General features: G+C 38.6%; 1 protein-coding gene across 3 annotated transcripts; it reads right to left on the bottom strand.

Annotated features, from left to right (window-relative positions):
* Nucleotides 1-6,839: 6,839 nt before the first annotated feature.
* Nucleotides 6,840-11,491, bottom strand: FK (Ergosterol biosynthesis ERG4/ERG24 family). Of its 3 annotated transcripts, none has more exons than XM_048120594.2 (14): nt 11,384-11,491; nt 11,084-11,166; nt 10,882-10,999; nt 10,735-10,805; nt 10,493-10,549; nt 10,033-10,124; nt 9,635-9,682; nt 9,256-9,376; nt 9,085-9,131; nt 8,716-8,797; nt 7,873-7,949; nt 7,608-7,727; nt 7,227-7,301; nt 6,840-7,162 (listed from the first exon to the last, which is right to left on the bottom strand). In XM_048120594.2, the coding sequence occupies exons 2-14, from the start codon at nt 11,129-11,131 to the stop codon at nt 7,009-7,011; spliced, it is 1,110 nt and encodes a 369-aa protein (XP_047976551.1). In that variant the 5' UTR covers nt 11,132-11,166; nt 11,384-11,491; the 3' UTR covers nt 6,840-7,008. The 3 variants fall into 3 exon arrangements, with proteins under 3 accessions (XP_047976551.1, XP_047976550.1, XP_047976549.1); XM_048120593.2 differs by having other exon boundaries at nt 11,084-11,230; nt 11,384-11,461; XM_048120592.2 differs by lacking the exon at nt 11,384-11,491 and having other exon boundaries at nt 11,084-11,322.
* Nucleotides 11,492-24,390: the final 12,899 nt, after the last annotated feature.

The raw sequence follows: 24,390 nt of genomic DNA on the forward strand, positions 1-24,390 counted from the left end.
TTAATTTTAAAGTGAACTAATGCGTGTTTAGTCCCCAGGGTTTGCGGTATATGCTAGAGTTCCATTTTTGTCAGTCCCATAGGAATAGTCAATATATATTTGTGGATATCTTTTACCATTCTCTTTTACTTCATCATTTATGGCCTCCGCCATCCACTATACTATCTCAACTAATTTTTCTCATTCTCTCTGACTTTATCAATTACGTATTAAAATCTGTGTCAACCCCGCCAGCCTATGGGACAGAAATAAAAGTATGGTTAGCCCTTATAAATCAAGAATTGACTGGAATCTCGCAAGAGAAAGCATTCCCTGAAAGATTGTTGTTGGAATCGTGACTGGTCAAAGGTTTTGACCAAGTCATAATTGTGAGAACATTTATATTTTTGAAATTAAATGATATAGTGTCGATCAGCGTTCGGAATAGATGTCCTAGTATATTCATTTTCTTTGAACCAATTCTTAGTGAGTGAAAAATAATGAAAAGTTGGTCACAATTACGAGTAATAAATGAGTTATGAGATGAAACCAAGAGATCAACTAGGAGTGTTATTTATCTCATATTGGTTGTTAAAGACTTATTAAACATGTATTTAATGCAAAGTTATTACTTGTAAAAGTGGACTAATATGGGTCGCAGAGCCCACACGCGCCTACTGTCGCGAGCTGCAGGTCTTGGCCCCGTGCTCCATGCACCGTACCCCGCGTTCCGCGTACCGTGCCCCACGTTCCATGCTCTGTGTGCACTGTGCCTGTGCCCCGTGTGTCGCTGCCGTGGGCGAGTGTGGGTGCATGGACGTGGGCTTGGGCAGGGACGAGGGAGTGGTCGTGTGCGAGCCAACGTGTCGTAGAGAAGTAGACGTGGCTGACACGCAACGATGTCCACGTCGTGATCAAACCTTGACGCATGTCGTGTCTCGATATGCATATCAGTCAAGTATCAAGAAAAAAGTAATTCCATCAAATTTTAAATGGGTAGCATGATCTTTTTTTTTTTTTTTTTTTATCATTAACGATTGGGCATGCATATACGTGAGCCAATGTTTTTGTATAGTAAGACATACTAAATCCTATTGTCACCTTATATGTCATGAACACTGACTATTTTCTCGTGACGCAGGTGGTGTGGAAGGGCTAGTCACGATGTTGCAGATTATGTGTTAAGAAATTTCCATAATGCATAAATATGTATTACAATAAATAATACTCCATCCGTTTTTGAAAAGTATGAACTATTTCTATGTTTTAGTACGTCTGGGAAAAGTATGTACTCCCTCTGTCCCATTAGAAATGAAACGTTTCCCTTTTTGGTCTGTCCCATTAAAAATGAAATTTTTTAAAAATGGAAACAATACCCTTTCTACTTTTTCTTCTCTCTTACTTTACTCTTTCTTCATTTATTCACAAAACAACACTACATAAAATCTTGTGCCGAAAAACAAATGTTGCATAGTTAATGGGACGGGGGAAGTATTTTCTAAATTCTGAAAACTCTTTTTTTTCTTATGAGGTGAGACTTATTCTCCACTAATAGTATTTTAATTAATTTTGTTTTCATATCTATTCATTTCAAACTAAACGTTTATACTTTTCAACTGCGCAGAGACTATGGTATTATAGAAAGATTGAGATATATACGGGACATAATAATTGCCCTAGTCCCTATATATGGATTTACACTAATAATCAATCTTTTATGGAGTATTAAAAATAATGATATTCAAAAGTTTCATGTGGCGTCTTCGTCTTCCTGTAACATTAGATCTTGAAATCTAGTGGTCATTAATTGACAATTTTTTTTATCATAGTTATTATTTAATTACATCTCCATATATGGTAGGATTAGAATGAAACCACGTCCTAAACACGTAACTAAAGTCAAATGTGATTCGTTAGATAAAAACTGGATGATGTAGATTTTATTAATTCTGTGTGTATTATATGTGCACAAATATAGCTTTACAGCGATAAAAATGTCTGACTTATATATACATTTGCAATTCAAAAACACACTTATATAGTACTCGTCCGTCCCATCTAATATAATACACTTTCGTTTTTAATTTATCCCAATAAAGATGACACATTTCTATTTTTAGTAACTTTTTCTCCAATTAATACACCCAATCATTTTTCTCTCTCTCATTCTATTTCCATTTAATACTTACATACTCTCCTGTCCCTAATAATTTATCACCATTTGAATCGACACTAGTTTTAAGAAATGTAATAGAAAGTGAATTGAAAAAATTAGTGGTACGTGTTAAACGTTTCTTTCCACGTATCACCATCTATTTAATCTTTTCCTTTCTCCTTATCTTAATCTTATTTTCTATTTTTCTAATATAAAGCATATAAACACCCACTATAATTATAACTCTAATTCTAACTTCCAAAAAGTAAGGGATATTATTACAATATGAGTCCTATTTTTATACATTAGTTTTATAATAAAACGTGAGTGAAAATGAGTTTGTGGAATATGAGATTTCACTATAAAAAATGGTAAAAATGATAGGTGACAAATTTTTATAGACGGACAAAATGGAAAGAACTGAAAAATTTCCAGGGACGGAAGAGTGCACTCTTTGTCTCTCCAATTAACCACATTAACCAACAATTTCTAAAACTTAGTGCTGATTAAGAAATAGGAGTATGTTATCTTAGTTGGGGAAGGGAGTATTTTTTCGGTATTATCTATATTGCACCTAGTTTTTTATATACATTGTTGCACTTGGGTCATTATTCCATTGCAACGAGCTTCACTATATACAAATTGTTGGAATATGACAATCGTCATTATAGAAATTAGAAAATACTCTTCCATATTTAATTTTTGGCATTACATACATCTATGCCATTGTAGAAATTAAACAAGGACATCATAACAGTAAAATGAAGAGCATTATATATAGTTATATATTACATCAATGGTGGACCCATGAATTTTTACACTGGGTGTTCTAAACAACTATTAACAATTGTTGCGGATTTTAATGTCGACGATGCCAGAAATATCTCAACATATTTTGTAGCTGCGAGAAAGATAGATGAGGAGACACAAATAATTTAAGAATGAGCAATATAAATTAAAGACACATACGATAACAATGTTGACGTTAAAATAATACTACCTCCGTCCCCCAAAATTTGCTACACTTTGACCCGACACGGGTTTTAAGAAATGTAATGAAAAGTGAGTCGAAAAAGTTGGTGGGATGTGGGTCCTACTTTTAAAGTATTAGTTTTATAATAAAATGTGAGTAGGAATGAGTTAGTGGAATATGAGGTCCACTACCAAAAATGGTAAAAGTGAAGTGTATCAAATTTTCAGGGACAGACCAAAATAGTAAACTGTATCAAATTTTCAGGGACGGAGGTAGTATAATACAATTTTAAAAATTAAGAGTGAACTATGCAAATGGTTCCTGAACTATGCGTTTTACACGCAAACGGTACCCGAACTTTAAAAATATCATTGGTAATCCCTGAACTAAGGTGTAATCACATTTATGGAACTTTTTCACTATTCACCACAATTTCGCACAAAAAAAACCCAAGGTATGGAAGACATTTTTGGACTTTCATATCTAGGTACTGGATATGATATTTTCTCTATCTCTCTCTTGAGTATTGGATATTAGTAATTTTTATAATTATAAAAATTAATTTTTCTAATTAATTTATTTAAGGATTTCATAGTATTTTTTATTTTAACACTTTCTAAATGTTTTAGAGAAACAGAGAGAAAGAAGATCTGAAATAAAGTGATTGGAAAAATGAAATGAAAAATATCATTTCAGATATTCAAATTATAAAAAAATATCACATCCAATATTCAAGAGAGAGATAGAGAAAATATCATATCCAGTACCTCGATATGAAAGTCCAAAAATGTCTTCCATGCCTTGGGGGCATTTTTGGTGCAAAATTGTGATGAATAGTGAAAAAGTACTATAAATGTGATTACACCTTAGTTCAGGGATTACCAATGATATTTTTAAAGTTCAAGGATCGTCTGTGTGCGGAATGCATAGTTCAAAGACCTTTTGTATAGTTCACTCTAAAACTAAAAATCATTACATTATGATCTTACTAGTTAATGAATTAATTATAAAAATGGAAATAGATTAATTATTAGAAAATAAATTAGCAAAGAAAATAAAAAACAACACTAATATAAATTAAACTAGTTATGAGAAAATATCCCAAGACTACAACCAGTTATAAGAATAAAACTAATAAAAAATCTGAAATATACAAAAACAAGAAACAAAAATTAGAATGGAAATCCAGAAAATAGCGAGAGGAGTCGAACCCTGTGGTTATCAGTGGCCTTTGACAACCAACTGCGCACGTATTTAAACTATTGTCTGATTATATAATATAGGAAGAGCTCAAATGAGTGGAGGGTCTAAGGCACTGGCGGCTGGGGGGGGGGGAGGCGTTGCCCCCTCGGTGCTACCATTTTCCCCTTATTGGGACGTAAAATTATCATGTACGCCCCCTCCGTTTGCCTCCGATGTCACCCCGAACAACGAAAAAAATAGCCATGTCCATACTAAATCAGGCTAATACTATATATTCCGCCCCCTCCGTTTCTGGATCCTGGATCCGCCACTGGTCTAAGGCACCCCCATAACTCCATGTAAGTCTGTCTCTGTATGTACTGCATGTCAGCACAGATAGATACTTCCTCCGTCCCATAGATAGATACTGCATGTTAGCATATCAATAGCCTTTAAAGTGGAAAGAGAATAAAGTATAGATGGATGCTTCTATTTTAAAAAATATGACATTTATAATAAGACGTTCCAAAAAAAAGGCATGTCACTTAGAATGGACAAGGGTCAATTGGAGTAGTATATCTCTAACGGATCGGTGTCAAAGTTTCAGCAACCTTTTTTCATGATTAAATTTCATTCAAGTACTCATCAACAGACCAAAACTTGGAGCTATGTATCGTTTTTTTGTTACAACTTTTGTTGAAATTAGTAAACATATTTACAGAACACCACATTTAGACAGAATTGAATTCAATATGGAGTATTTCTCTAACGAAAGTGTTTGGTGTCAAAGTTTTACCAACCTTTCTTAAATTTCATTTAATTGTACCAATCAATGTACTATCATTTTTCCTTTTAAGTTCTTTTTTTTTAAAATCGAAATTCATAAACACATTTACACTTAACTGTACAGTATGGCCCCTCGTTGATCACCGATTAATGAAAAATAATTGGAAAACAGCAGTGCAGTTAACAAAGCAAGAAAATAATGGAACTAGTGAAAAAAGATGAAGTTAGAAGCAAACTAACATGCATGAAAGCCACTTGTGGCATGCTCAACCAAACACCACATAACACTTATGGCATCCACACCGCATGCTTTCAACACCTTTGAATCCTTTGTCTCCATTTACTATTCCCACTATTTTCTTGCTAATTCAATTTGTTTCCAATTTCCAAAGGTTTGATTTTCTATTTGCTTAGGCACAAACAATTTTGCATTGGGAAGATCTATTTTGTTTCGTAGTTGGCGGTTTGTCTTTGTTATGGTGTTTCTCGCCGGATCCGAGAAGCCTGAACTTCTCGAATCAGGTTAAGGTACGATGCATTTGAATAATAACGTACGTTGCGAATCGATCGATATGCATGGCGTGCATGGATGATAGTTATAAATATAGTTGAGATGGGACGGCAAAGTTATTCGGTGGCATCTTGTCTATATAAAAAAGGGGGGCACGTGCAATAGCTTTGATAAAAGACAAACAAATAAAGGCAATTGCATTGATTGAAGAGATTGAATAAGTGAGTCAGGTGAGGACCACTGAAAATGTTCTTGTAGCTGATACCTCTAATATAATGTTAAAACACTGCAAATATCTTTCACACATCTCTAAGAGAATTTATTATTTGCTGGGAAAGACTGATTAATTTACTGACCCTATTTTCCCATTTGTTACATTATACGTTTTGAAACCCTTTTCCCCTTTAAATTTTGAATGTAAGTTGCAGAATAAAGTTACAAAGACATTTGCCGACTTGTGAATTAAGCATATTGTTTAACATTTTGTTGACCCATGTGAAGATGTTCATCCGTTTTCAAAAGGCCTAATCAATGATTCAATTGATATTTAATTTAAGCACGAGCGGCAGCTTTTATTGCGAATGTCATCATATTCTCTCTCCTATAAAAGGGAACTAAAAATGCCACCAACCTCAGTAAAGTAATAGGACTCCATTAAAAATCTTTACAACAATTCATGAATCGATTTCAAGATGAAGTTGGGCCATATTCAAACCCAATTAAACGGATTATATTGGGCCATCTGTGCCCAGCCCGGTTAGTAGCTAGATCTATTCCATTTTGCTTCCTTATTTATTATGCATACATCAAAATAATATTCTATGAGACCGTTAAGTTTACATCATCATATCTCATGATTTATCTCATGATTGAATATGTACCATGATTGATTCAAAAATTAAATCTTATTATAATTTAAACCTAAATGGATAGTTTTATACTCCCTCGTCCCATTCAAGATGTTTACATTCTTGAATGACACGAAATTTTAGGTAGAGTAAGTGTGTGTGATAAAGTAGAGTGAAAAAAGAAATTGAATATTAAAGAGAGAAGAGAGAAGAATTTATTTCTTAATATAAAATGTAGACATCTTGAGTAAGACAAACTAAAAAAGAAAGATAGTCATCTTGAATGAGACCGGAGGAATAATAATTAGTCATACTCACTCCTCCAACTAAAATAATCTAAAAACTCAATCTTTGATGGATAATTATATGATAATGAGTTACGATAACCATGCGACACCTATGAAGTACAGTAACAAGTATAAACTCAATAACCAAATAAGATTTAAAATACTTGTGGCTAATACAACAATCGCAAGTTAACAAAAATGCATAAATGCTGCGATTCAAAGAAGGGAAAAGTAGAAAATCAAGTAGGACACCGCAATGCCTAATGAATACAGACAATACGTTGCAGTTAATATACATATGGAAATATCCTCCACGGAACCGTTTTCTTGTATTCTGCCCAAATGTCTTTGTACTTCTCTGCACACCGGGTTTCGTCTCTTCTCTCTCTCCATATTAACAGTATGAAAAGGTATGTGGGATAAAAATATGGTACTGGAGAACTGCACGCACATAAAAATGTGTAAGCAATATTTGTCAATTTTGTAATTAAAGATGCAGGCTTACCTTATTCCACAAGGTAAACTGAAGGACAGAGCTACCAACAAGTCCCCGAGATAGTTACTGTGCCTTGCGATGCCCCTGAAAAAGGCAGAATTTTATACAATGAAGGTGAAACTTGCTACCTGACTTCTTCCAAACAGTCAATTAAACTATTGAATTCCATATAAGAGCAGCAGATTCAATATTGTTTACTGACTACAGCCTTTTAATAGGTTTGAAATCTCAGACTGACTAATAAGATAAAACCATCTGTAATGTCTCAAATATCTTAATGGGCTTGAGATGTGCAAGGATTTTACAAGTGCTGTCAAGGGACTAGACGTTCGCAAGGATTGAAGATCAAGGAACACCAAATATTAAAAACAGCAGCAGACAAGAACATACCAATAACCAGAAGCAAGCAGCTTTCCACCAATGACCTTTGGAGGTCTACCCCAAATTAGTGCTTTGGGATTCTTTTTGAACACGTGTTTCTGTTTGTTAGCTCCTCTAAAGACCAGATACCTTCCCAAATTAATAACCAAGGAAATGGGTAAATAGATTGGAGTGAAGCATTAGCAAGACTGTGAAGTTGCCCTTCAAAAATGATGGTAATGCTACTACACACAGATGCAATACAAAAATAAATCTCGGATATAAAAAGCGTTACCCCACGAAAAAGACAAGACAATTTGCAATAATAGCAGCAATTGTCAGCTCCACTTTATTCCTTAGAAGCCACCAACCCTTTCAAACAAAGGAAATAAATAAATAAATAATCATATATTAAAAAAATCATGGTTACACGGTAATATTTGTTATATAAAGCATAAAAACTTCAATAAAGAAGTTGCAAGACATTTACAAATTTTTCTAGTTGTAGATGAACCATACTGTGAAGGTCAGCTTAGTGCGTGCTACTAGAAAGTCGAACAAAAGCAAAGAAAATTAGAACACACTAATAGCAGTAATATACCCTCTCCATGTGGATGAATTTGAGCAAACATATATCAGAAATTTCGAGACAGATTAAATCGCCGAGATGGCAATCTAGTATAATGCAGAATATATCTAACATTTTTAACTGCACAAGTATAATGACTATCATGTTGTTGCATTCATAGATTATGGAACACATAAGTGAGGAAACATGGTCAGATATCAGAGAAATATTGGTACTTCCAGAAAATTTAATGTGTGTAGACTAGATAACTATATAAACTAAAATGCAAAATTGGAAGGTTAGTCATCAAACACTTAGCAAGAGCAAATTCATTCCAAAACCAAATTTATTATGTTGTCTGAGAAAGGGGGTATTTGCCTTTTATTAGCAGTACGCATCAGTCCCAGACTAACATGTCTCCACTACAAAGTCTCTAGAAACATAAAGAATTACATAAACATAACTTTTTAGAAATGCGGCCTAATTAGAGAGATGTTAATGTAGCTTATATGATTTGCAGCAACTGGAAAAACCATTACATATCTTTAGAAAAAAGCTTTATTTATATACCTGGATACTGAATGTGAATGGAATCCAGACTATATCGCCAAACACCAGCATGAACCCCAATCTTTCAGCAATTATGTCCCATCTGAGAAGATGCCAACAATTGAGGTTAGATCTCAACAAATTTATCATATGTGAATGAAATTGCTAATAACTGACTAGAGGACAGAGGATTAGAGATTATATAGAGATGGAAGAACTTTAGTTTTGTAAATTGTAATTAGACTATTATAAGATACAAGCTTAGTAATAAAGAAATTGCAGCCAATGGTGATATCTCTTATAAATATTTAATACATTAGTTATAAAACAAGTTAGCAACCAAATCAGTTGGAATCACAAAGACTAGCAAGAACAAAATCATCTACTTACGTGGAGGTCATGTACTCTTCATGAATAAAGTAATCCATGATGTATATCTGCATTAGAACGATACAATGATAGGGATGTAAGCCACACCAACTAGTAGAAAATCCTGAAAAAAGAAGGAAACTAGAGGAAGAAATCTTCAAAAGGTAAATGAACTTAACAGCATCAACTTACAACGCAAAATAGCTGGTATAGAATCATTGATTGGCTTAAATTGCTTTCTTGAATGCTTTTTACAAGAACAGAGAGATTTATAAGAAGCCATCCTAGCATACCAGCTCTAACAAAGTAGAATCTGTGGAAGAGATTGTGATATTAGGATGACTTGTTATTCATAACACTATAACAATTCATGGATTTTAGCCAGGTAATATTTTTTTATAGTTTATAAAGTGAGCATAGCCAGGTCAATAAATAAGTTTCAGTTTACAGAATAAGTTTACAACCAAGCCTTTTAAAGATTGCAAGAAGATATAATATACGAACATTATTTCCTGAGTGAGTTTTGGGACTCTAATTTTAAGGCATCTAAATTTCTCGGTTAGAAATGTACTTGAGGTCGAGTCCCATGAAATGAGGATTCAGTTGTATCCCAAACCACCTGTCAGATGACGTTCTGCAGATTAGAACTTGAAGTGCAAATTGAAGATTGATTAAACAAGCACGGAAATAATGTGTAGATAGTTCATGTATATTCATTTTTTCCTCTGTTTGCATAATTTCACATCAATACTGTTCATAGTTCAACACCAATACATTAGACAGGTCAAACTGGAATAGATATACGCTGTTTTATAATTTAACCAACCATCCTCTAAACCATATTCACTTTTATAGGAAATAGGGAAATTCATATACATTCTTTCGTATTCACAAAAGGATCCAACAAGCACATATAGCATAGGAGAAAATATCTTTCAAGATATCTGTAGTAAAATGCGGCAATTGTACCAATCCTCGATTAGGTTTCCTGTAGTGTGAGGTCTTAAAGAAGAACTTTGATCATGGGATTTGCAGCCAACCATGTAGAGAATATTTGTTACCTGGAACAGACACATGATATAGAATATTTCAGAAATTTGAATAGCTACAACTAGGTGATGACAATGAGTTTTGTTCGTGGTTGTAAAAGGATGCAAGGTAACCCTTAATGACAAATCTACAAAAGTTGGCATTACTGCATAGTTGCATGCAAAGGAAGATGTGATGCATAGTTGCAATCATCATTGAATGTGGTTAGATGGAGCAAGATGTTGAAAATTTCTCTACAGAAATAGTACTTGCATTTGGACGCAAGCAAATTAAAACATAGTTACATTCAACAAAATGGTACAGTACAACCTTGCAAATATAATAAATTAGACCCTTTCACATGAAGAACGCAAAAAGAGCAGCCAATCCTGAAACTTACCAGTACACTGAATACTAGTGTTGCGGATAGAAGCTCGAGACCTCTATCAGCAATAGCCTACATGAAAAGGGATGCACTTCAATACAAATCATTCCAAAATCAATCACATATTTGAAGTGAACAATTAATTATGAAGCATAATAATCAGGTTCAAAATTCAGCATAATCTCAGCAGAAAAATACTAACATTAGGCATTTAATTATGAGCATTGATTAATAGTAGGAATCAAATAAGTTCTCACAGTAGGTGATAAGAGATCCATCCAGCCACCAATTCCGAGCAGAATAACCAATAGAAATAGCAATAATAAACCTGGAACAACAATAAAGGAAAGGCTAAATAAATGGAAACGAGATCTTAATCAGGGTGAAGAAGGCGTATTTCTGACCGTTACAACGGTAATGCAGGCGAGTTCCGTCTGATAAAGTGGCTCCAGGTACAACTTTCCCGGGTAAAATGGATCCAAAAATCGCGAGATAAGTGAAATATCCGAGCAGCATAGCGACCTGTCGATAAAATCATCCGTCAGAATCTCAGAGAGAGAGAGAGTAAGAAAGAAATTAGGGAGCAGGGAGGGAAAGCGGAGTAACCGAAGTCCATGAAGGAGTGAATGAGTGAAGAAGCAGAGTGAGATCCATCCCCAACTTCAGATTTTGAATCAGTATCTCCACTGCTGTTAGGTGAACCCGATTGATTTTAAAACTGGAGTACAAAACTTATGGGCAACTCCAACCATACTGGAAAACCCATTTTTCCAGTTAAAAACAGCCCCAACCATACACCAAAACGCATCTCAAATCCCCATTTTTGCATTTTTTGAACAGTAGCTACTGTGAAAAATTGCAAAACACCCCTTCATATTTATGTATTTATTGGGGGAAGAAACATACCTGTGGGCTGATGAAAGAGGAAATGGTTGAAACAAGAATCGTTGATAGACGAAGAGACGGGTTGTGTTCATATGAAGAAGACGGAGTTTTAGTCGTGGGCCTCAATTATGATCATGGGCCTCAATTATATATCAATTATAATTAGTAATTAACTATATTAACACTACACGAATTTAGAATTTGAGTTTGTGTAATTAGGATTTGTTTAAATATAATTGAATGTTAGATTTATATTTAAGTATTCATTCAAGGTTAAGTATTTGTAGTATTTAGTTTAACTTCCATTAATTAAATGTAGTCAATATTGCAAAATAGTTCAAGCAAATTTGAAGACAAATAGAGCATACAATTTTCTTCCTTAATGTTTATCAACACGTACATTTCATGCATAAATGTATATTAATTAACAAAAAAAAAAAAAACTTTCATAGTTATTGTGTATTAAATGCACACATCTCATCCAAACGTTTACGATATTAAAAGGTACAGTTTACAAGTCATGCATAAAATTATATTACCACATCCCAAGGCAATAAATGATTTCAACATATGATCAAATTAATTTTAAAAAGTAGAACGGTTAACATGAAAAAATTGCAAACAACTAACCGTTAATCACAATTAATTTTAGTCTGAGTGGATAATATGAAAGGTGTTTAGAATATGTAGCGTAGTTAATTTATTGGCCTATATATAAATATAACATTTGGAAGCTTGATTACTGATACGACTGTGGAAGCCGTGCATCAAAGTTTGTATTTGCAGATAGCTTCAATCAGTATTCTTCCTATCGAGATGGCGTCCAAAAGCTCTGAAACTGCCACCAATATCTTCGTCTTCGAGAGAGGTTCGCGTGAGTATCTTACACACCCCAATCGAAGCTCGGAGGAGAGAGTTATGGTCGTTTTATAAAAGCCGTGCAGTGCAGAAAAGTTCCACCCGGCCGGGTGGATTTCAAGGAGGATAAACCACCAGACCGGGTGTCATTTTCGGACCTCAGCGGGTCACCCAAGCCTTAAATAGTATTTTTTCCATATTTTTCATAGTTAGACTTTGATGAAAATAGATTCTTGCGAGATTTGTTCCTTTTGAAGAGAGTTTTTCTATCCAATTCCTAATTTTAGGTTGTTTGATCATCAATTTATTCAATCAAGTATGATCAAGTATAGGTATACATCAAAGGTCTTGTTTATCCTTTGAGTAGTGGAGCCATTAGTTGAATCTAGCATGTTGAAGATTGCTTAGAATGTTTTCTACATCAATGGATTTAGCTAATATCAAATTCACTTTTCTTCATGTATTGGGTGTGAGCCTGCTCACCCATGAGAATTTGTTGCAGCGTGGAGGGGTAGTGAGGGAGAGGGTGTCGGCGGCGGCGGCAGCAACGGTGGGTGGGGATTATGAAGGAAGAAGATGAAAGATTAAAGGAATGAAGAAGAAAGAACTAAGAGTTTAATTTGAAGATTAATTAGTGACTTAAGAATCAGAATTAAGAGTTTAATTTGGTCAAAATCGTCGTTGACCTTTAGTTTTTAACGGAACTATTGACGGATGACCAAAATGATCGAATTTTCATATGTGCAGGACCAAAAAATCCAAAAGATAAAGTTTATGACTAAAAAAGTAAAATGGTCATATGTTTAGGACCAATTTTGGCCATTACTCTATTTCTTATTAACGTTGTTTCACTATTGAAGTACATGTGTTCTTGATTATATATTGTTGTGTTTGTAGTTTTTGCATTAGATATCAAAAATATTTTAATCAAAATTTATAGGTTATATTTAAAGAATGGTTTTTTTTTTTTTTCTGACTTTTATGCATAATAATTTCATACTCCAATGGGTCGTGCATATAATTGCTACTAAAATACTACAATGTCTTAGTGAGGAAAGTCAAAAATATTTTTCCAATTGCTAAGATATATGTTTAGAGTCTAGGATTTAGGATATAAATTTTTAAAATGAAAAGGTTTTTCAATCAAATAACATAAATGATATTGAAATATCTAACGTTAAATATCAGAAGTGATAGTAAATTTATTTAAAAGATTTCTTCAGTTAGGTAACAATATTATTATTATTTGATTAAAATGACAAGCCAAAAGCTGAAAATCCCCAATTTAGTAGCATATGAGATGTAAAATAATTCACACATTTTTTTTTCATTTAAACGGCATCTTGACCTTCTCAATTCCAACCGTTCTCTTTCATCATTTCCAAAATAAATAATTATACAAGTTATGTAACTGAAGAAATCTTTTAAATAAATTTACTATCACTTCTAATATTTAACGTTTGATATTTCAATAACATTTATGTTATTTGATTTAAAAACCTTTTCATTTTAATGCTTGGATGAATACAAGCAAGATTTTTTTTTTTTTACCGTTCAAATAGTCATATTGCAAAGCACTATGAGTATATAAACAGATTTGTAGTCAAGATTCAGGTAAAAAAAAAACCTCTACTATTAAGTAAGGATTATCAAGTAGGCCGACCCAATGTAAGATATCGAATTAATACAGATTTAAAACCCCCAAAATAGAATAAGTGATCAATAAAGTAAAATCGAACTGAGACGAAGGGAGAATTTTATTGATATTTTGCTCATTTGTTGGTCATGATGAGTATATTTTAAAGTTAAGGGTTTAGGACTTAGGTTTCATGGTTTAAATTTTTAGTATATAAGGTCACTATATTGCAATGAAATGAAGTTCGATAATTTATAATTTCTTATCTCTATTAGTGGATATATAATTATTATATTAATAAACTTACTTTTCATGTGTCTATGTGAATGTTGTTTTATATTAATAATTTATTTTATTATTCTAATCTTTCTAAAATTGATAAGCATACTTTACTTCAACTTTAGGTTTATTATGACAAACAACGTTTGTGACCGGTTGATAAGGCTAATTTCATGCATCGGTTATATGGTGAAAAACGTTACAATTTGCTGGGTCTAACATGTTTCCTAAACCAGGTGTGTGATAAAATCGCTAGATCGAGGGAATGCTGAAGGAAACGGTCTAGCAAAGGAATGAAGTGAAGTGAGCAGAATACAAAGGAAAAGAAGGCGTGACGGAAGGAGTCAGTAGTTGAGGGCAACAAAGTCTATCTATATCTCGCTGGGCCCACTCCAACGCCTATAAATAGAAGAGCATCCAGCGCACAAATCATCACTTTTTCACTCTCTTATAGCTCACACACATAACACACACTTGGGAATGGGAGATCTGGGGTAGTTTGGGTCATGAAGGGGTTCATTTCTTTAGAAAGTTTCAGTGCAACACCGTCCGCGTGTGGGCGGAGATACAATCTCTTTAAATTTCAGTTGTTTTTTGCACTTTTGCGGTCGAACTTCACCTTTGAGAGTCGACTTGGCTGTTGATGTTACTTGTTATCTTTTCTCTTCTGTTGGTTTGCGTTTAGTTGTGATATTTCAAGTTGATTTACGTAGATCTTGCCGCTGAGAGTTTATTTTAACAAGTTTTATGTCGATCTCTGTTTTATTTTGATGCTGTGGTACTCGATCTGGGAATTTGGTGATAGATCTGTGGTTTGTTGATTTATTGGAGGTTGTTGTTTGAATCTGAAGTGATGAAGTGTTTCTGTTGGTTGGAGTTTGTGTCGGACGCTTGGATCCGGAGTGGATTTAGCGTCTGAGGTTGGATCCGAAGTGAGAAAGGGAAGTTGTTGGATGGATTTGAGTTTTCTGCTTGTTTTCTGTTTTACTTCGTCTAGCATCTGTAGATCCGTTTAGTTCTTCGTTGTTATGCATCAATTTGATTTAGATTTAGTTTGCTCTGCTCCGATTTCGTTCATATTGATTTTCTTATGAGTTTTTACGCAATTTGGTTGAAGAAGATGATGTCGCTGTTAGTTAGTACCCGAGTTAGTTATTCTGCCAGCTTTTCGTCCGTACTCTGCTTTTTCAGTCATGGTCCCCACAGTCAGGTTGTTTCCCAGGTCTAGGTAATTAGAGTAGTTTTTCTTTTAGATCTAGTGATTGTGCGGTAAATTTTCCTTGCATCGTTTTCTTTGTTGCTTCGCCTAGGTCTAGTTGTTAGCGTAACGGTTTTAAAATTCCCAAGTCAAGTTTATTTTGTTTTCCTCAACCCAAGAAAAATGCGTGGCAGCAGCCAACACCAAAAACAAGTCCAAATCCTTGAACATGATTATTACGCATCCTTCTTTGTGGGATCGATCCCTACTTCCTTATACTAGGTTTAGTAAAGTGGTTGAGGGTTTTTGAAAGAGTGCTCTGTGTGTCCGACGACCAGGATTTCCTACGACCAACGAGTTCCTAGACCGCGTGATCTAGTGGATTTGCTGGACCAAGGGAACCTGTTTATTTCCTTCTGTGCGTACCATGAACACGACAGCACAACAGTACTTTCAAATGGCGCCGTTGCCGGGGATGGATGGCGTTTATTGTATTTGCGTTTAAGGATTTGGTGTAAATATTTTAATTTCTGTTATTTTCTTTCTCCTTGACAGTTTATGAACGCAGGCTTCCATTCTGGAAGTTGGGCAAGCTCATCTGGGTCAGGGAGTGGCCATTACAAGTAGCGAGTCAAGGAATCTACATCTACCATCACCACCAGATCAGGATTGAGGACGGAGGATCCATTCCCGTTCGAGTCAGAGAGTGAAAAAGAGTGGAATTCGTCGACAGAGGAGAACCCGGAGTCGTCAACAGAACCAGAGCATTCCGAGACCGAGGAGGAGGAAGACCCGAATATGGCTCATCTAGTAGATCCTGATCCTGAAATAGGGTCGCTCACCGCACATCTCGACGGTGAACCCGCTCATGCTATAGTCTCGAACCCATGACGGAGGTCGATCGATATCAAGACGAATGTACTCAGATTTCTACCCACTTTCTCTGGGCGTAGGAACGAATGCCCTTATGAATTTTTGAACGAGTTCAGTAAGCGACCCAATGAGGCAACAGAGGAGGACTACCGTCTTCGAGCAATCCCGTTTGCTCTCAAAGGGGAGGCGAACACTTGGCTGCTAAGGCTCTCAACAGAGGACTACACGTGGAAGGACTTTAAACTAGAGTTTTTGGATTACTTTTTTTCGTCCAACAAGACGAATGCCTTGAAGAAGGAGATTCAGGAGTGCAAGCAGGAATACGATGAGTCTCTGAGTTCTTATTGGTCCCGTTTCAAGGGGCTGCTGGATGCTTGTCCGAACCACAGGATGATAGTAGCGGAGACTTATTATCTGTTCTACGAAGGTGCAAACCCTGAATCAAAGGGCTTGATGAACTCCTCGAGCGGGGGAAATTTTACCAAGAATAAAGCAAGTGAAGCTCGGGAAACTTTGGGAAGGCTGATCGAGGCGAAGAAGGCCTATGATAACCCGCGAAGCATATTGAGGAGAGGATCAACCAATGCAGTAATGGAACAAGAAGACAAGAAGGTGGAAGATAGGATCGATAAACTGGAAAAAGCCTTGCTAAATGCAATTGAGAAATACAATCCGCATGCTCCAGTGGAAATTGAGAAACCCCCTGGTCAGGAGGAAAGACAACTTCAACCGTACTACAGTCAGCCCTGCGAAGGGGAGTGCCAAGCTCATGCAAATTCGATGGGAAGTTGGAATCCTGACGGAAGTTGGAACCAAGGAAGACAGAGGGACGCTCCATGGAGGACTCACCCAAACTTCAGATGGACTGACCATGACCAAGGCCAGCCACCCCCACTTCAGCTCACGAATTATGCACACCCTCCGGAGAGGCAGTCCAACTGGTCAGGGAAAGGTCAAGAAGGGCAATTGCAACTGGGGTACATGAATCAGGACCATACTAATTGGGGAAATAGGAATCAGAACAATCCAGGGAGCTCCTATGTGCCACCTCATCAGAGGAATAACCAAGGGAACTACCAGAATTCCCAACCAAATCATCAAGGGAATCAAGGGTCTGGTAGCCAGTACAACAACCATCAGGGAAATCAAGGGTCTAACAACCAATACAACAATCATCAAGGTAACAATCGTCAGAATCAAGGTCAAGGACCGAATTATGGTCAATTCAACTCCAGACCACAGAGGAGTTTGGATGACATGGTCCACGATCTAGTGAATTCACAGCAGTTCATGCAGAGTAACCTACACTCCAACAATGACGTGGTGCACAAGTTACAAGATGCTCAGTCTGAACATAAAGCCGCCATGGATATGATGGCAAAACAACTATCCCAGATTGCAGTCTTCTTGAATGAGATGCGAGGAAATGAAGGGAAACTTCCCGCCACCGTCAAACCGCCAGACCGAGCAAACATTAGTCAAATCACCTTGAGATCTAGGCGGGGTTATGAAGGACCAACGTTGGAAATTGATGAGGAAGTGCCCATGCAGGCTAGTGAAGGAAAACAGAGTCAGCTGCATCAAGAGGAAAGCACTAGACCCAGGGAAATCCTTATTCGGGAAGACTTCCAGAAGAGAGATTTAGGGGGATCCCTACCTCGATCAAGGGACCTGTTCTTCCTAGACCCCGAACCTGAAGAAGTGAGTAAGGAAGAAAACGGTGGAGTTGATGGAACCCAGGTTGGGACTTCCACCAATGCAGTAAAGCGACCAAAGCCATTTCCATATCGCGGGGAAGCGAAGAAGAAAAAAGATGATACAGAGGATCTTATGGAGATTTTTAGCAAGTTGGAAATCAACCTGCCATTCTTGCAAGCCTTGAAAATGCCTGCCTTCAGCAAGTTCATCAAAGAGTTCATTGCAGGGAAGACCAAGCCAGATGAGAAGATTGTGATCGGGGAGAATGTGTCTGCTGTGATACAAAAGAGAAGGATGCCCTCAAAATGCACCGACCCAGGTATGTTCACATTACCCATCTCTCTAGGGGATATCAAGGTCGAGCATGCTATGTGTGATCTAGGGGCGTCAATAAATGTTTTACCGCTTTCGATCTATAAGAAGTTGACTGGAGTGAGAATGGTTGCTACCAAGGTAGTGATCCAGTTAGCAGATAGAACTTGCATCTGCCCTGAAGGAGTGTTGGAAAATGTTATAGTCAAAGTGCATGATTTTCTATATCCTGCTGATTTTTATGTGATCAAGATGAATGATAATGAGTCTGCTGAGTCCAATGGGGTACTTTTAGGGAGACCATTTTTGCGTACCGCTAAGACCATTATCGATGTTTTTGATGGAACAATTTGCTTGGACTATAACGGGGAGAAGTATACCTTTAGCATAGATGAGGGGATGAAAAGGCCTTTAGATGTTGAGAATCTCTATGCTATTGATGTTATTAACCCCTTGGTCCAAGAGTATCTTGAGACGGAATTGATACAGGAACAAATCGACAACTCGGAGTTGAGTCATTCGATTGACAGAGAAGTTGTAGGATGGTGTGCAGCAATGAACACAACGAAATTGACAGATGAAGAACTCACGGAGGCCATTATGGAATTCTGCAGAAGTCCTGAGTCAGCCAAATCCAAGGGATCGACTCATGTGGCTAGTCTGGAAAAATCTCCTGGGTCTGGGAAGGAGGCGTTACCAGAAATTGCGGACAAAAATCCCTTGCCCCAGGAGACGAATGGAACAAAAAAGGAGCTGAAGACACTTCCACCAGGCCTCAAGTACGCTTACTTGGAGGAGGATGAGACATTTCCGGTGATAGTCAACAGCAACCTGACCAAGGAGCAAGAGAAGGAGTTATTGGAAGTCATCAAAAGAAACAAGAAAGCAATAGGATGGACTCTCTCAGATTTGGTAGGAATAAGTCCTAATTTTTGTATGCACCACATTCGTTTAGAAGAAGGTGCGAAGGCTCATCGAGATGCACAACGGAAATTGAATCCGAACATGCGAGAGGAGGTCCTAAAGGAGGTGTTAAAATTGTTTGCCCTATGGATCATCTACTCCATTCCAGATAGCGAGTGGGTCAGTCCGGTACATATGGTACCAAAAAAATCTGGAATACAAGTTGTTAAGAATGAAAAAAATGAGCTGGTACCCACCAGATTAGTGACAGGATGGAGGATGTGCATCGACTACAGGAAGTTGAACGAGGCCACAAAGAAGGATCATTTTCCCCTACCTTTTATTGATCAGATGCTGGAAAGACTGCCTGGCAAATAGTACTTTTGTTTCCTTGACGGATACAACGGTTATTTCCAAATATACGTTAATCCAGAGGACCAAGGGAAAACCACATTCACGTGCCCCTTTGGTACCTATGCATACCGAAGAATGCCGTTTGGATGGTGTAATGCACCGGGAACTTTCCAACGGTGTATGATGAGCATTTTCTCGGATCTGTTGGAAGTATGCATTGAGATATTCATGGACGATTTCACCGTATATGGGAACTCATTTGATACTTGTTTAGCCAGCCTTGATCTAGTGTTACAGAGATGCCAAGAGAAGCATTTAGTGTTGAATTTCGAGAAATGCCATTTCATGGTGACTGAAGGCATTGTCCTGGGTCACGTGGTTTCTGAGAGAGGTATTCAAGTAGACAAAGCAAAGGTGGATGTGATATCAAAATTACCATACCCTACGAACCAAAAAGAGGTGAGAGGCTTCCTAAGCCATGAAGGGTTCTATAGGAGATTTATCAAGGATTTCGCAAAAATCGCGCAACCACTCACTCGGTTATTACATAATGATGTGGAGTTCATCTTTGACGAAGGATGCGAAAGGGCGTTCCAGTTGCTTAAGGACAGGTTAGTATCAGCACCAATTATCAGGGCACCAGACTGGAACCATCCTTTCGAGATAATGTGTGATGCGAGTGATTTTGCTGTGGGAGCTTTCCTGGGACAGAAAATTGATGGAAAAAGCTATGTGATCTTCTATGCTTCCAAGACGCTGAATCAGGCTCAGAAAAATTCTGACACCACGGAGAAGGTAATGTTGGCTGTCGTATACTCGTTTGAAAAATTCCGACCCTACCTCCTTGGGTCGAGGGTTATAGTCTTCACGGATCACGCGGCGATTAAGTACTTACTGGCTAAGAAAGAGTCTAAGCCGAGATTAATCCGTTGGGTGTTACTCTTGCAGGAGTTTGATTGGGAAGTAAGAGACAAAAGAGGGACGGAGAATAGAGTAGCCGATCACTTGAGCAGAATACATCAGGGGGAAACAGAAGAGGCCATACCCGATGCCTTCCCCGAGGAGCATTTGTACCTTCTGGAGAAATTTCCTAGACCACTTAACTGGGAAGCAGTTTTGGCTCTGACCGGTCTAGGGGAATCAGATAAGGGGAAGCGCACACTGAACGCAGAACCGTGGTTTGCTGATTTAGCCAACTATTTGGTCACGGGAGAGATGCCAAGTTCGGATGAAGTTTCCCGGGCCCAGAGGATGAAAATTAGAAGTGAAGCTAAATATTACTTTTGGGACGACCCTTACCTATGGAAAATGTGCTCAGATCAAGTGATTAGACGTTGCATTCCCGAATGGGAACAAAGAGATGTGTTAATTCATTGCCACACCTTAGCATGCGGAGGCCACTTTGGACCAAGGAAGACAGCGAGGAAAGTCTTGGACAACGGTTTTTATTGGCCGATGCTAAATAGGGATGCCTTTGAGTTCTGCCAATGTTGCGAGAGGTGCCAGCAGACGGGGGGAATTTCAAGGAGGGACGAGATGCCTCAGGTCCCGGTGATCGTGTGCGAAATTTTTGATGTGTGGGAAATGGACTTTATGGGACCGTTCCCATCATCTTGTGGGAACACGTATGTATTGGTTGCAGTGGACTATGTGTCTAAGTGGATAGAAGCTAAGGCCACCACAACATGCGAATCGAAGGAGGTGGAAAAATTTTTGAAGGCCTATTTTCAACAGATATGGAGTTCCTCGGGCCATCGTCTCGGATCAAGGAACTCATTTCTGTAATCGCACCATCGAGGCTTTGATGAAGAAATATGGTGTTCACCATAGAGTGTCGACTCCGTACCATCCCCAGTCTAATGGCCAGGCAGAGATTTCTAATCGCGAGATCAAGGCGATATTGGAGAAAACAGTTAATCCGTCAAGGAAGGACTGGAGCAAGAGGCTCGGAGACGCATTGTGGGCTTACAGAACTGCTTTTAAAACGCCTATTGGAATGTCGCCTTACAGGCTTGTGTTTGGCAAGATGTGTCACTTACCTGTTGGTATTGAGCACAAGGCGTACTGGGCAGTGAAAGAACTGAACATGAAACCGATAGCTTGCGAAGAAGAGAAGAAGTTACAATTGCAAGAATTGGAGGAACTTCGGCTGGAGTCATTTGAGTATGCCATGTGGTACCAAGAAAGGACAAAATTATGGCACGATAAGAATCTCCGGGTCAAGGAACTTCATGTGGGACAGAAAGTGCTCCTTTTCCAGTCCCGGCTCAAGCTAATGCCAGGAAATTGAAGTCTAAATGGATCGGCCCATATACCATCGTCGGCATCCGCGCAAACGGAGCAGTGGAGATCCAGGGAAGTGCTCCTAACTCTGTTCCTTTCCTTGTCAATGGTCATAGAGTAAAAGTCTATAGGGATAATTCCGAGTTGTGTGTAGTGGACGAAGTTCCACTACATGCACTCCCTACTATCGCCTAGACAGACGAGGGGATATTCCCGATGAATTCCTGGGTCAAGTAGTAGGTTAACAATTTTGAAAATACAAACTGAACCAGGGAATCTCGGGAATACTCTAAAAAAGTGTGTAAATAGTTTAATTACTTTTCAAACTTAGAAAATCCAAAAATATTTTCGAAGCACCAGACTCCGAAGGAAACCGATATTTTATACTCTAAACTTGACCTAGGAGTCTGGAACCTTCATATTTTTTTTATATAGGTCATAGTCTAGGGAGTCGTCTGGAGGAGAATCTTAAGGAAGAAATCAAGGGAAACTTGAAGGAAGAGGTCAAGGAGGGACGAAAAAATTTTGAAATTCAAATCTGCCGATAATTATAGAAGTTGTACGGTCGCTTACATCATGCCTGCAACTGCACCATCCTTTCATCAGAAAAGCAACCGTCGTCTCTCTCTCTCTCCAATAATCCCAAATCGACGAATATCTGAAATTTACTCTCCCTTCTCTCTACTTTTGTTCTCTCTCTCTAGAAAATAAACCCTAACCAAATTCAACCAGTTTTTCTCTCGTTTTCAGATCTGCAGTGATGGATCCAACCCAACGCACCGGAAGTTCACAAAGCACGGTGTACGACCCAGCCCTGTTGGCGGAATTGACGCAGAAATTAGGGAGCGTCGAGAAAGCAAAAGAAGTGTATTCCCTGTTCGCCGCTAGCCTGATGACATCCGCACCGGTCGTACCACCACTGACGACTCCGGCAGACTTGGCTGCACAACCGGCAAATCTTCATGATGAAAGGCAACAAGATTCTAAATCTCAATGCGCCGAAACCGCTTCACAGGAGGCGGAGGAAGAGGAGGCAGTACACGAACGGCCGGGGGGTGATGGACCGACGAACGACGAAACCATGGCGGAGACAGAAAGGCAAGAAGATAAGAACCCTAATTTTGAAGGTCGGGAGGTTTGTGAGGGGGAAACCCCTGTTTCTGATGAAGTTTGTGAGGGGGAAACCCCTGTTTTAGATGAAGTTGTGGAGGGGGTAACCCCTATTGTGGATAGTGTGATTGAGGGGGAAACCCCTATTGTGAAGAATGCTACTGAGGGGGAAACCCCTTTGGAAACTGGGGATGAGACCCCAATTGATTTCAGGGGTGCGACCCCTGAGTTCGTGGAAGAGGGGGCGACCCCAAGCGGTGTCTGGGGGGAAAACCACATCTATATTGAGGGGGCGACCCCGATAGTGGAACGTGAAGGGGAAACCCCGGAAAAGCTGTTGGAAGAAGCAGATCTACTCACGACTGGAGTACCGGAGCCCGAGGGAGGGCTGAAATTGATTGTGGACCTAGTAGGTGACCAAGATGAAGATGAACCTAAGATAGATGAGAGGGCAGAAAGGAGGCGCACCAGGAGGAGTCTCCTCGATGAAGTCGATGACTTAGTTCCTGATGCTGCAGAGGCAGAGGAACGCCGCCTGGCCAAGGAAAGGGCGAGGAAAGGAAAGGCGGCAGCGACCTCATCTACCCGGTCTAGGAAAGCCCCCTCCGTCAAGGAGGTCGAGGAGACCCTTTCCCCTATAACCGAGGAACCCTCTGTCGAGGAACAAGATGAGCCCATCCCTGAACCCATCTATGACTCTGAAGAAGCTGAAGAGGAGCCTATTCCAGGACGTCCGAAAGTTTGGCTGACTAAAGAGTTGTTAGAGGAGATGAGGCAGTTCGACGACCAGAAGAGGATTGCAGTGTACAAGGAAAGATGTAGCGCTGGGAAGATGGCCAAATCTGGGAAGCAGTACAGCTCAAGGGAGCTTAAAATGATTGCATGTGACAAGGAATTCCGCGCCTGTATCTATTCGATAGGATTTGAGTGGTTATTACAGCACAGCCAGGAGAGGGTGCCCGTGGATCTAGCAAGGGAGTTTTTCTCCACCTTTCATTTGAAGAACACCACTGATCTCGACGCGGATTCTATAACGTTCAGGCTTTTTAATGAAGAGTATGAGATGAGTATTCGGGAATGGTCTCTGCGGATGGGGTTGTTTACCCAGGCCGAGGATGAAGAGGGGGCATGGAATGATAGGATGGTTGGAGTGCCGAAGAACACGCCCGGTTTCAAGGTGCAAACGGCATGGGAACTGATCACGCACCCCAAGGCGGGGACGTTTAAGTCCAGCTACTCCAAAGCCTCCCACATTGAAGACCAAATTCTCCGCTTTGCTCAGACGTTTGTCAGTTACAACTTGATGGGTAACGCTAATTCAGCTCTCACAACTACTGACCTCTACTTCATATGGTGCATGGCGAAAGGCGTGAAGGCGCACCTAGGCTATTGGCTGGCTCAGGCATGCCACCAAATGACGAGCAACCCTGCGCGTCATATGTATACCTGCCACCTCCTCAGCGCCTACCTCCAACGAAACATAGAGGTGAAGATTGCCAAGGCCGCTCCGTTGGTAGTCATGTG

The sequence above is a fragment of the Salvia hispanica genome, chromosome 1 (assembly GCF_029641045.1).
Source record: "Salvia hispanica isolate PSC_SH4W2 chromosome 1, Shi_PSC_v1, whole genome shotgun sequence".
NCBI classification, from domain to species: Eukaryota; Viridiplantae; Streptophyta; class Magnoliopsida; order Lamiales; family Lamiaceae; genus Salvia; species Salvia hispanica.

Bases quoted from the DNA above. Each gene is read 5' to 3' on its own strand.
- FK (XM_048120594.2), bottom strand. From the start codon at position 11,131: ATGGATCTCACTCTGCTTCTTCACTCATTCACTCCTTCATGGACTTCG. The intron at 7,302-7,607 runs GTATGTTCTTGT...TGCCTTTTTCAG, and splicing joins CTGCTTGCTTCTGGTTATTG to GGGCATCGCAAGGCACAGTA. The intron at 7,163-7,226 runs GTAAGCCTGCAT...ATGTGCGTGCAG, and splicing joins AGTTTACCTTGTGGAATAAG to TTCTCCAGTACCATATTTTT.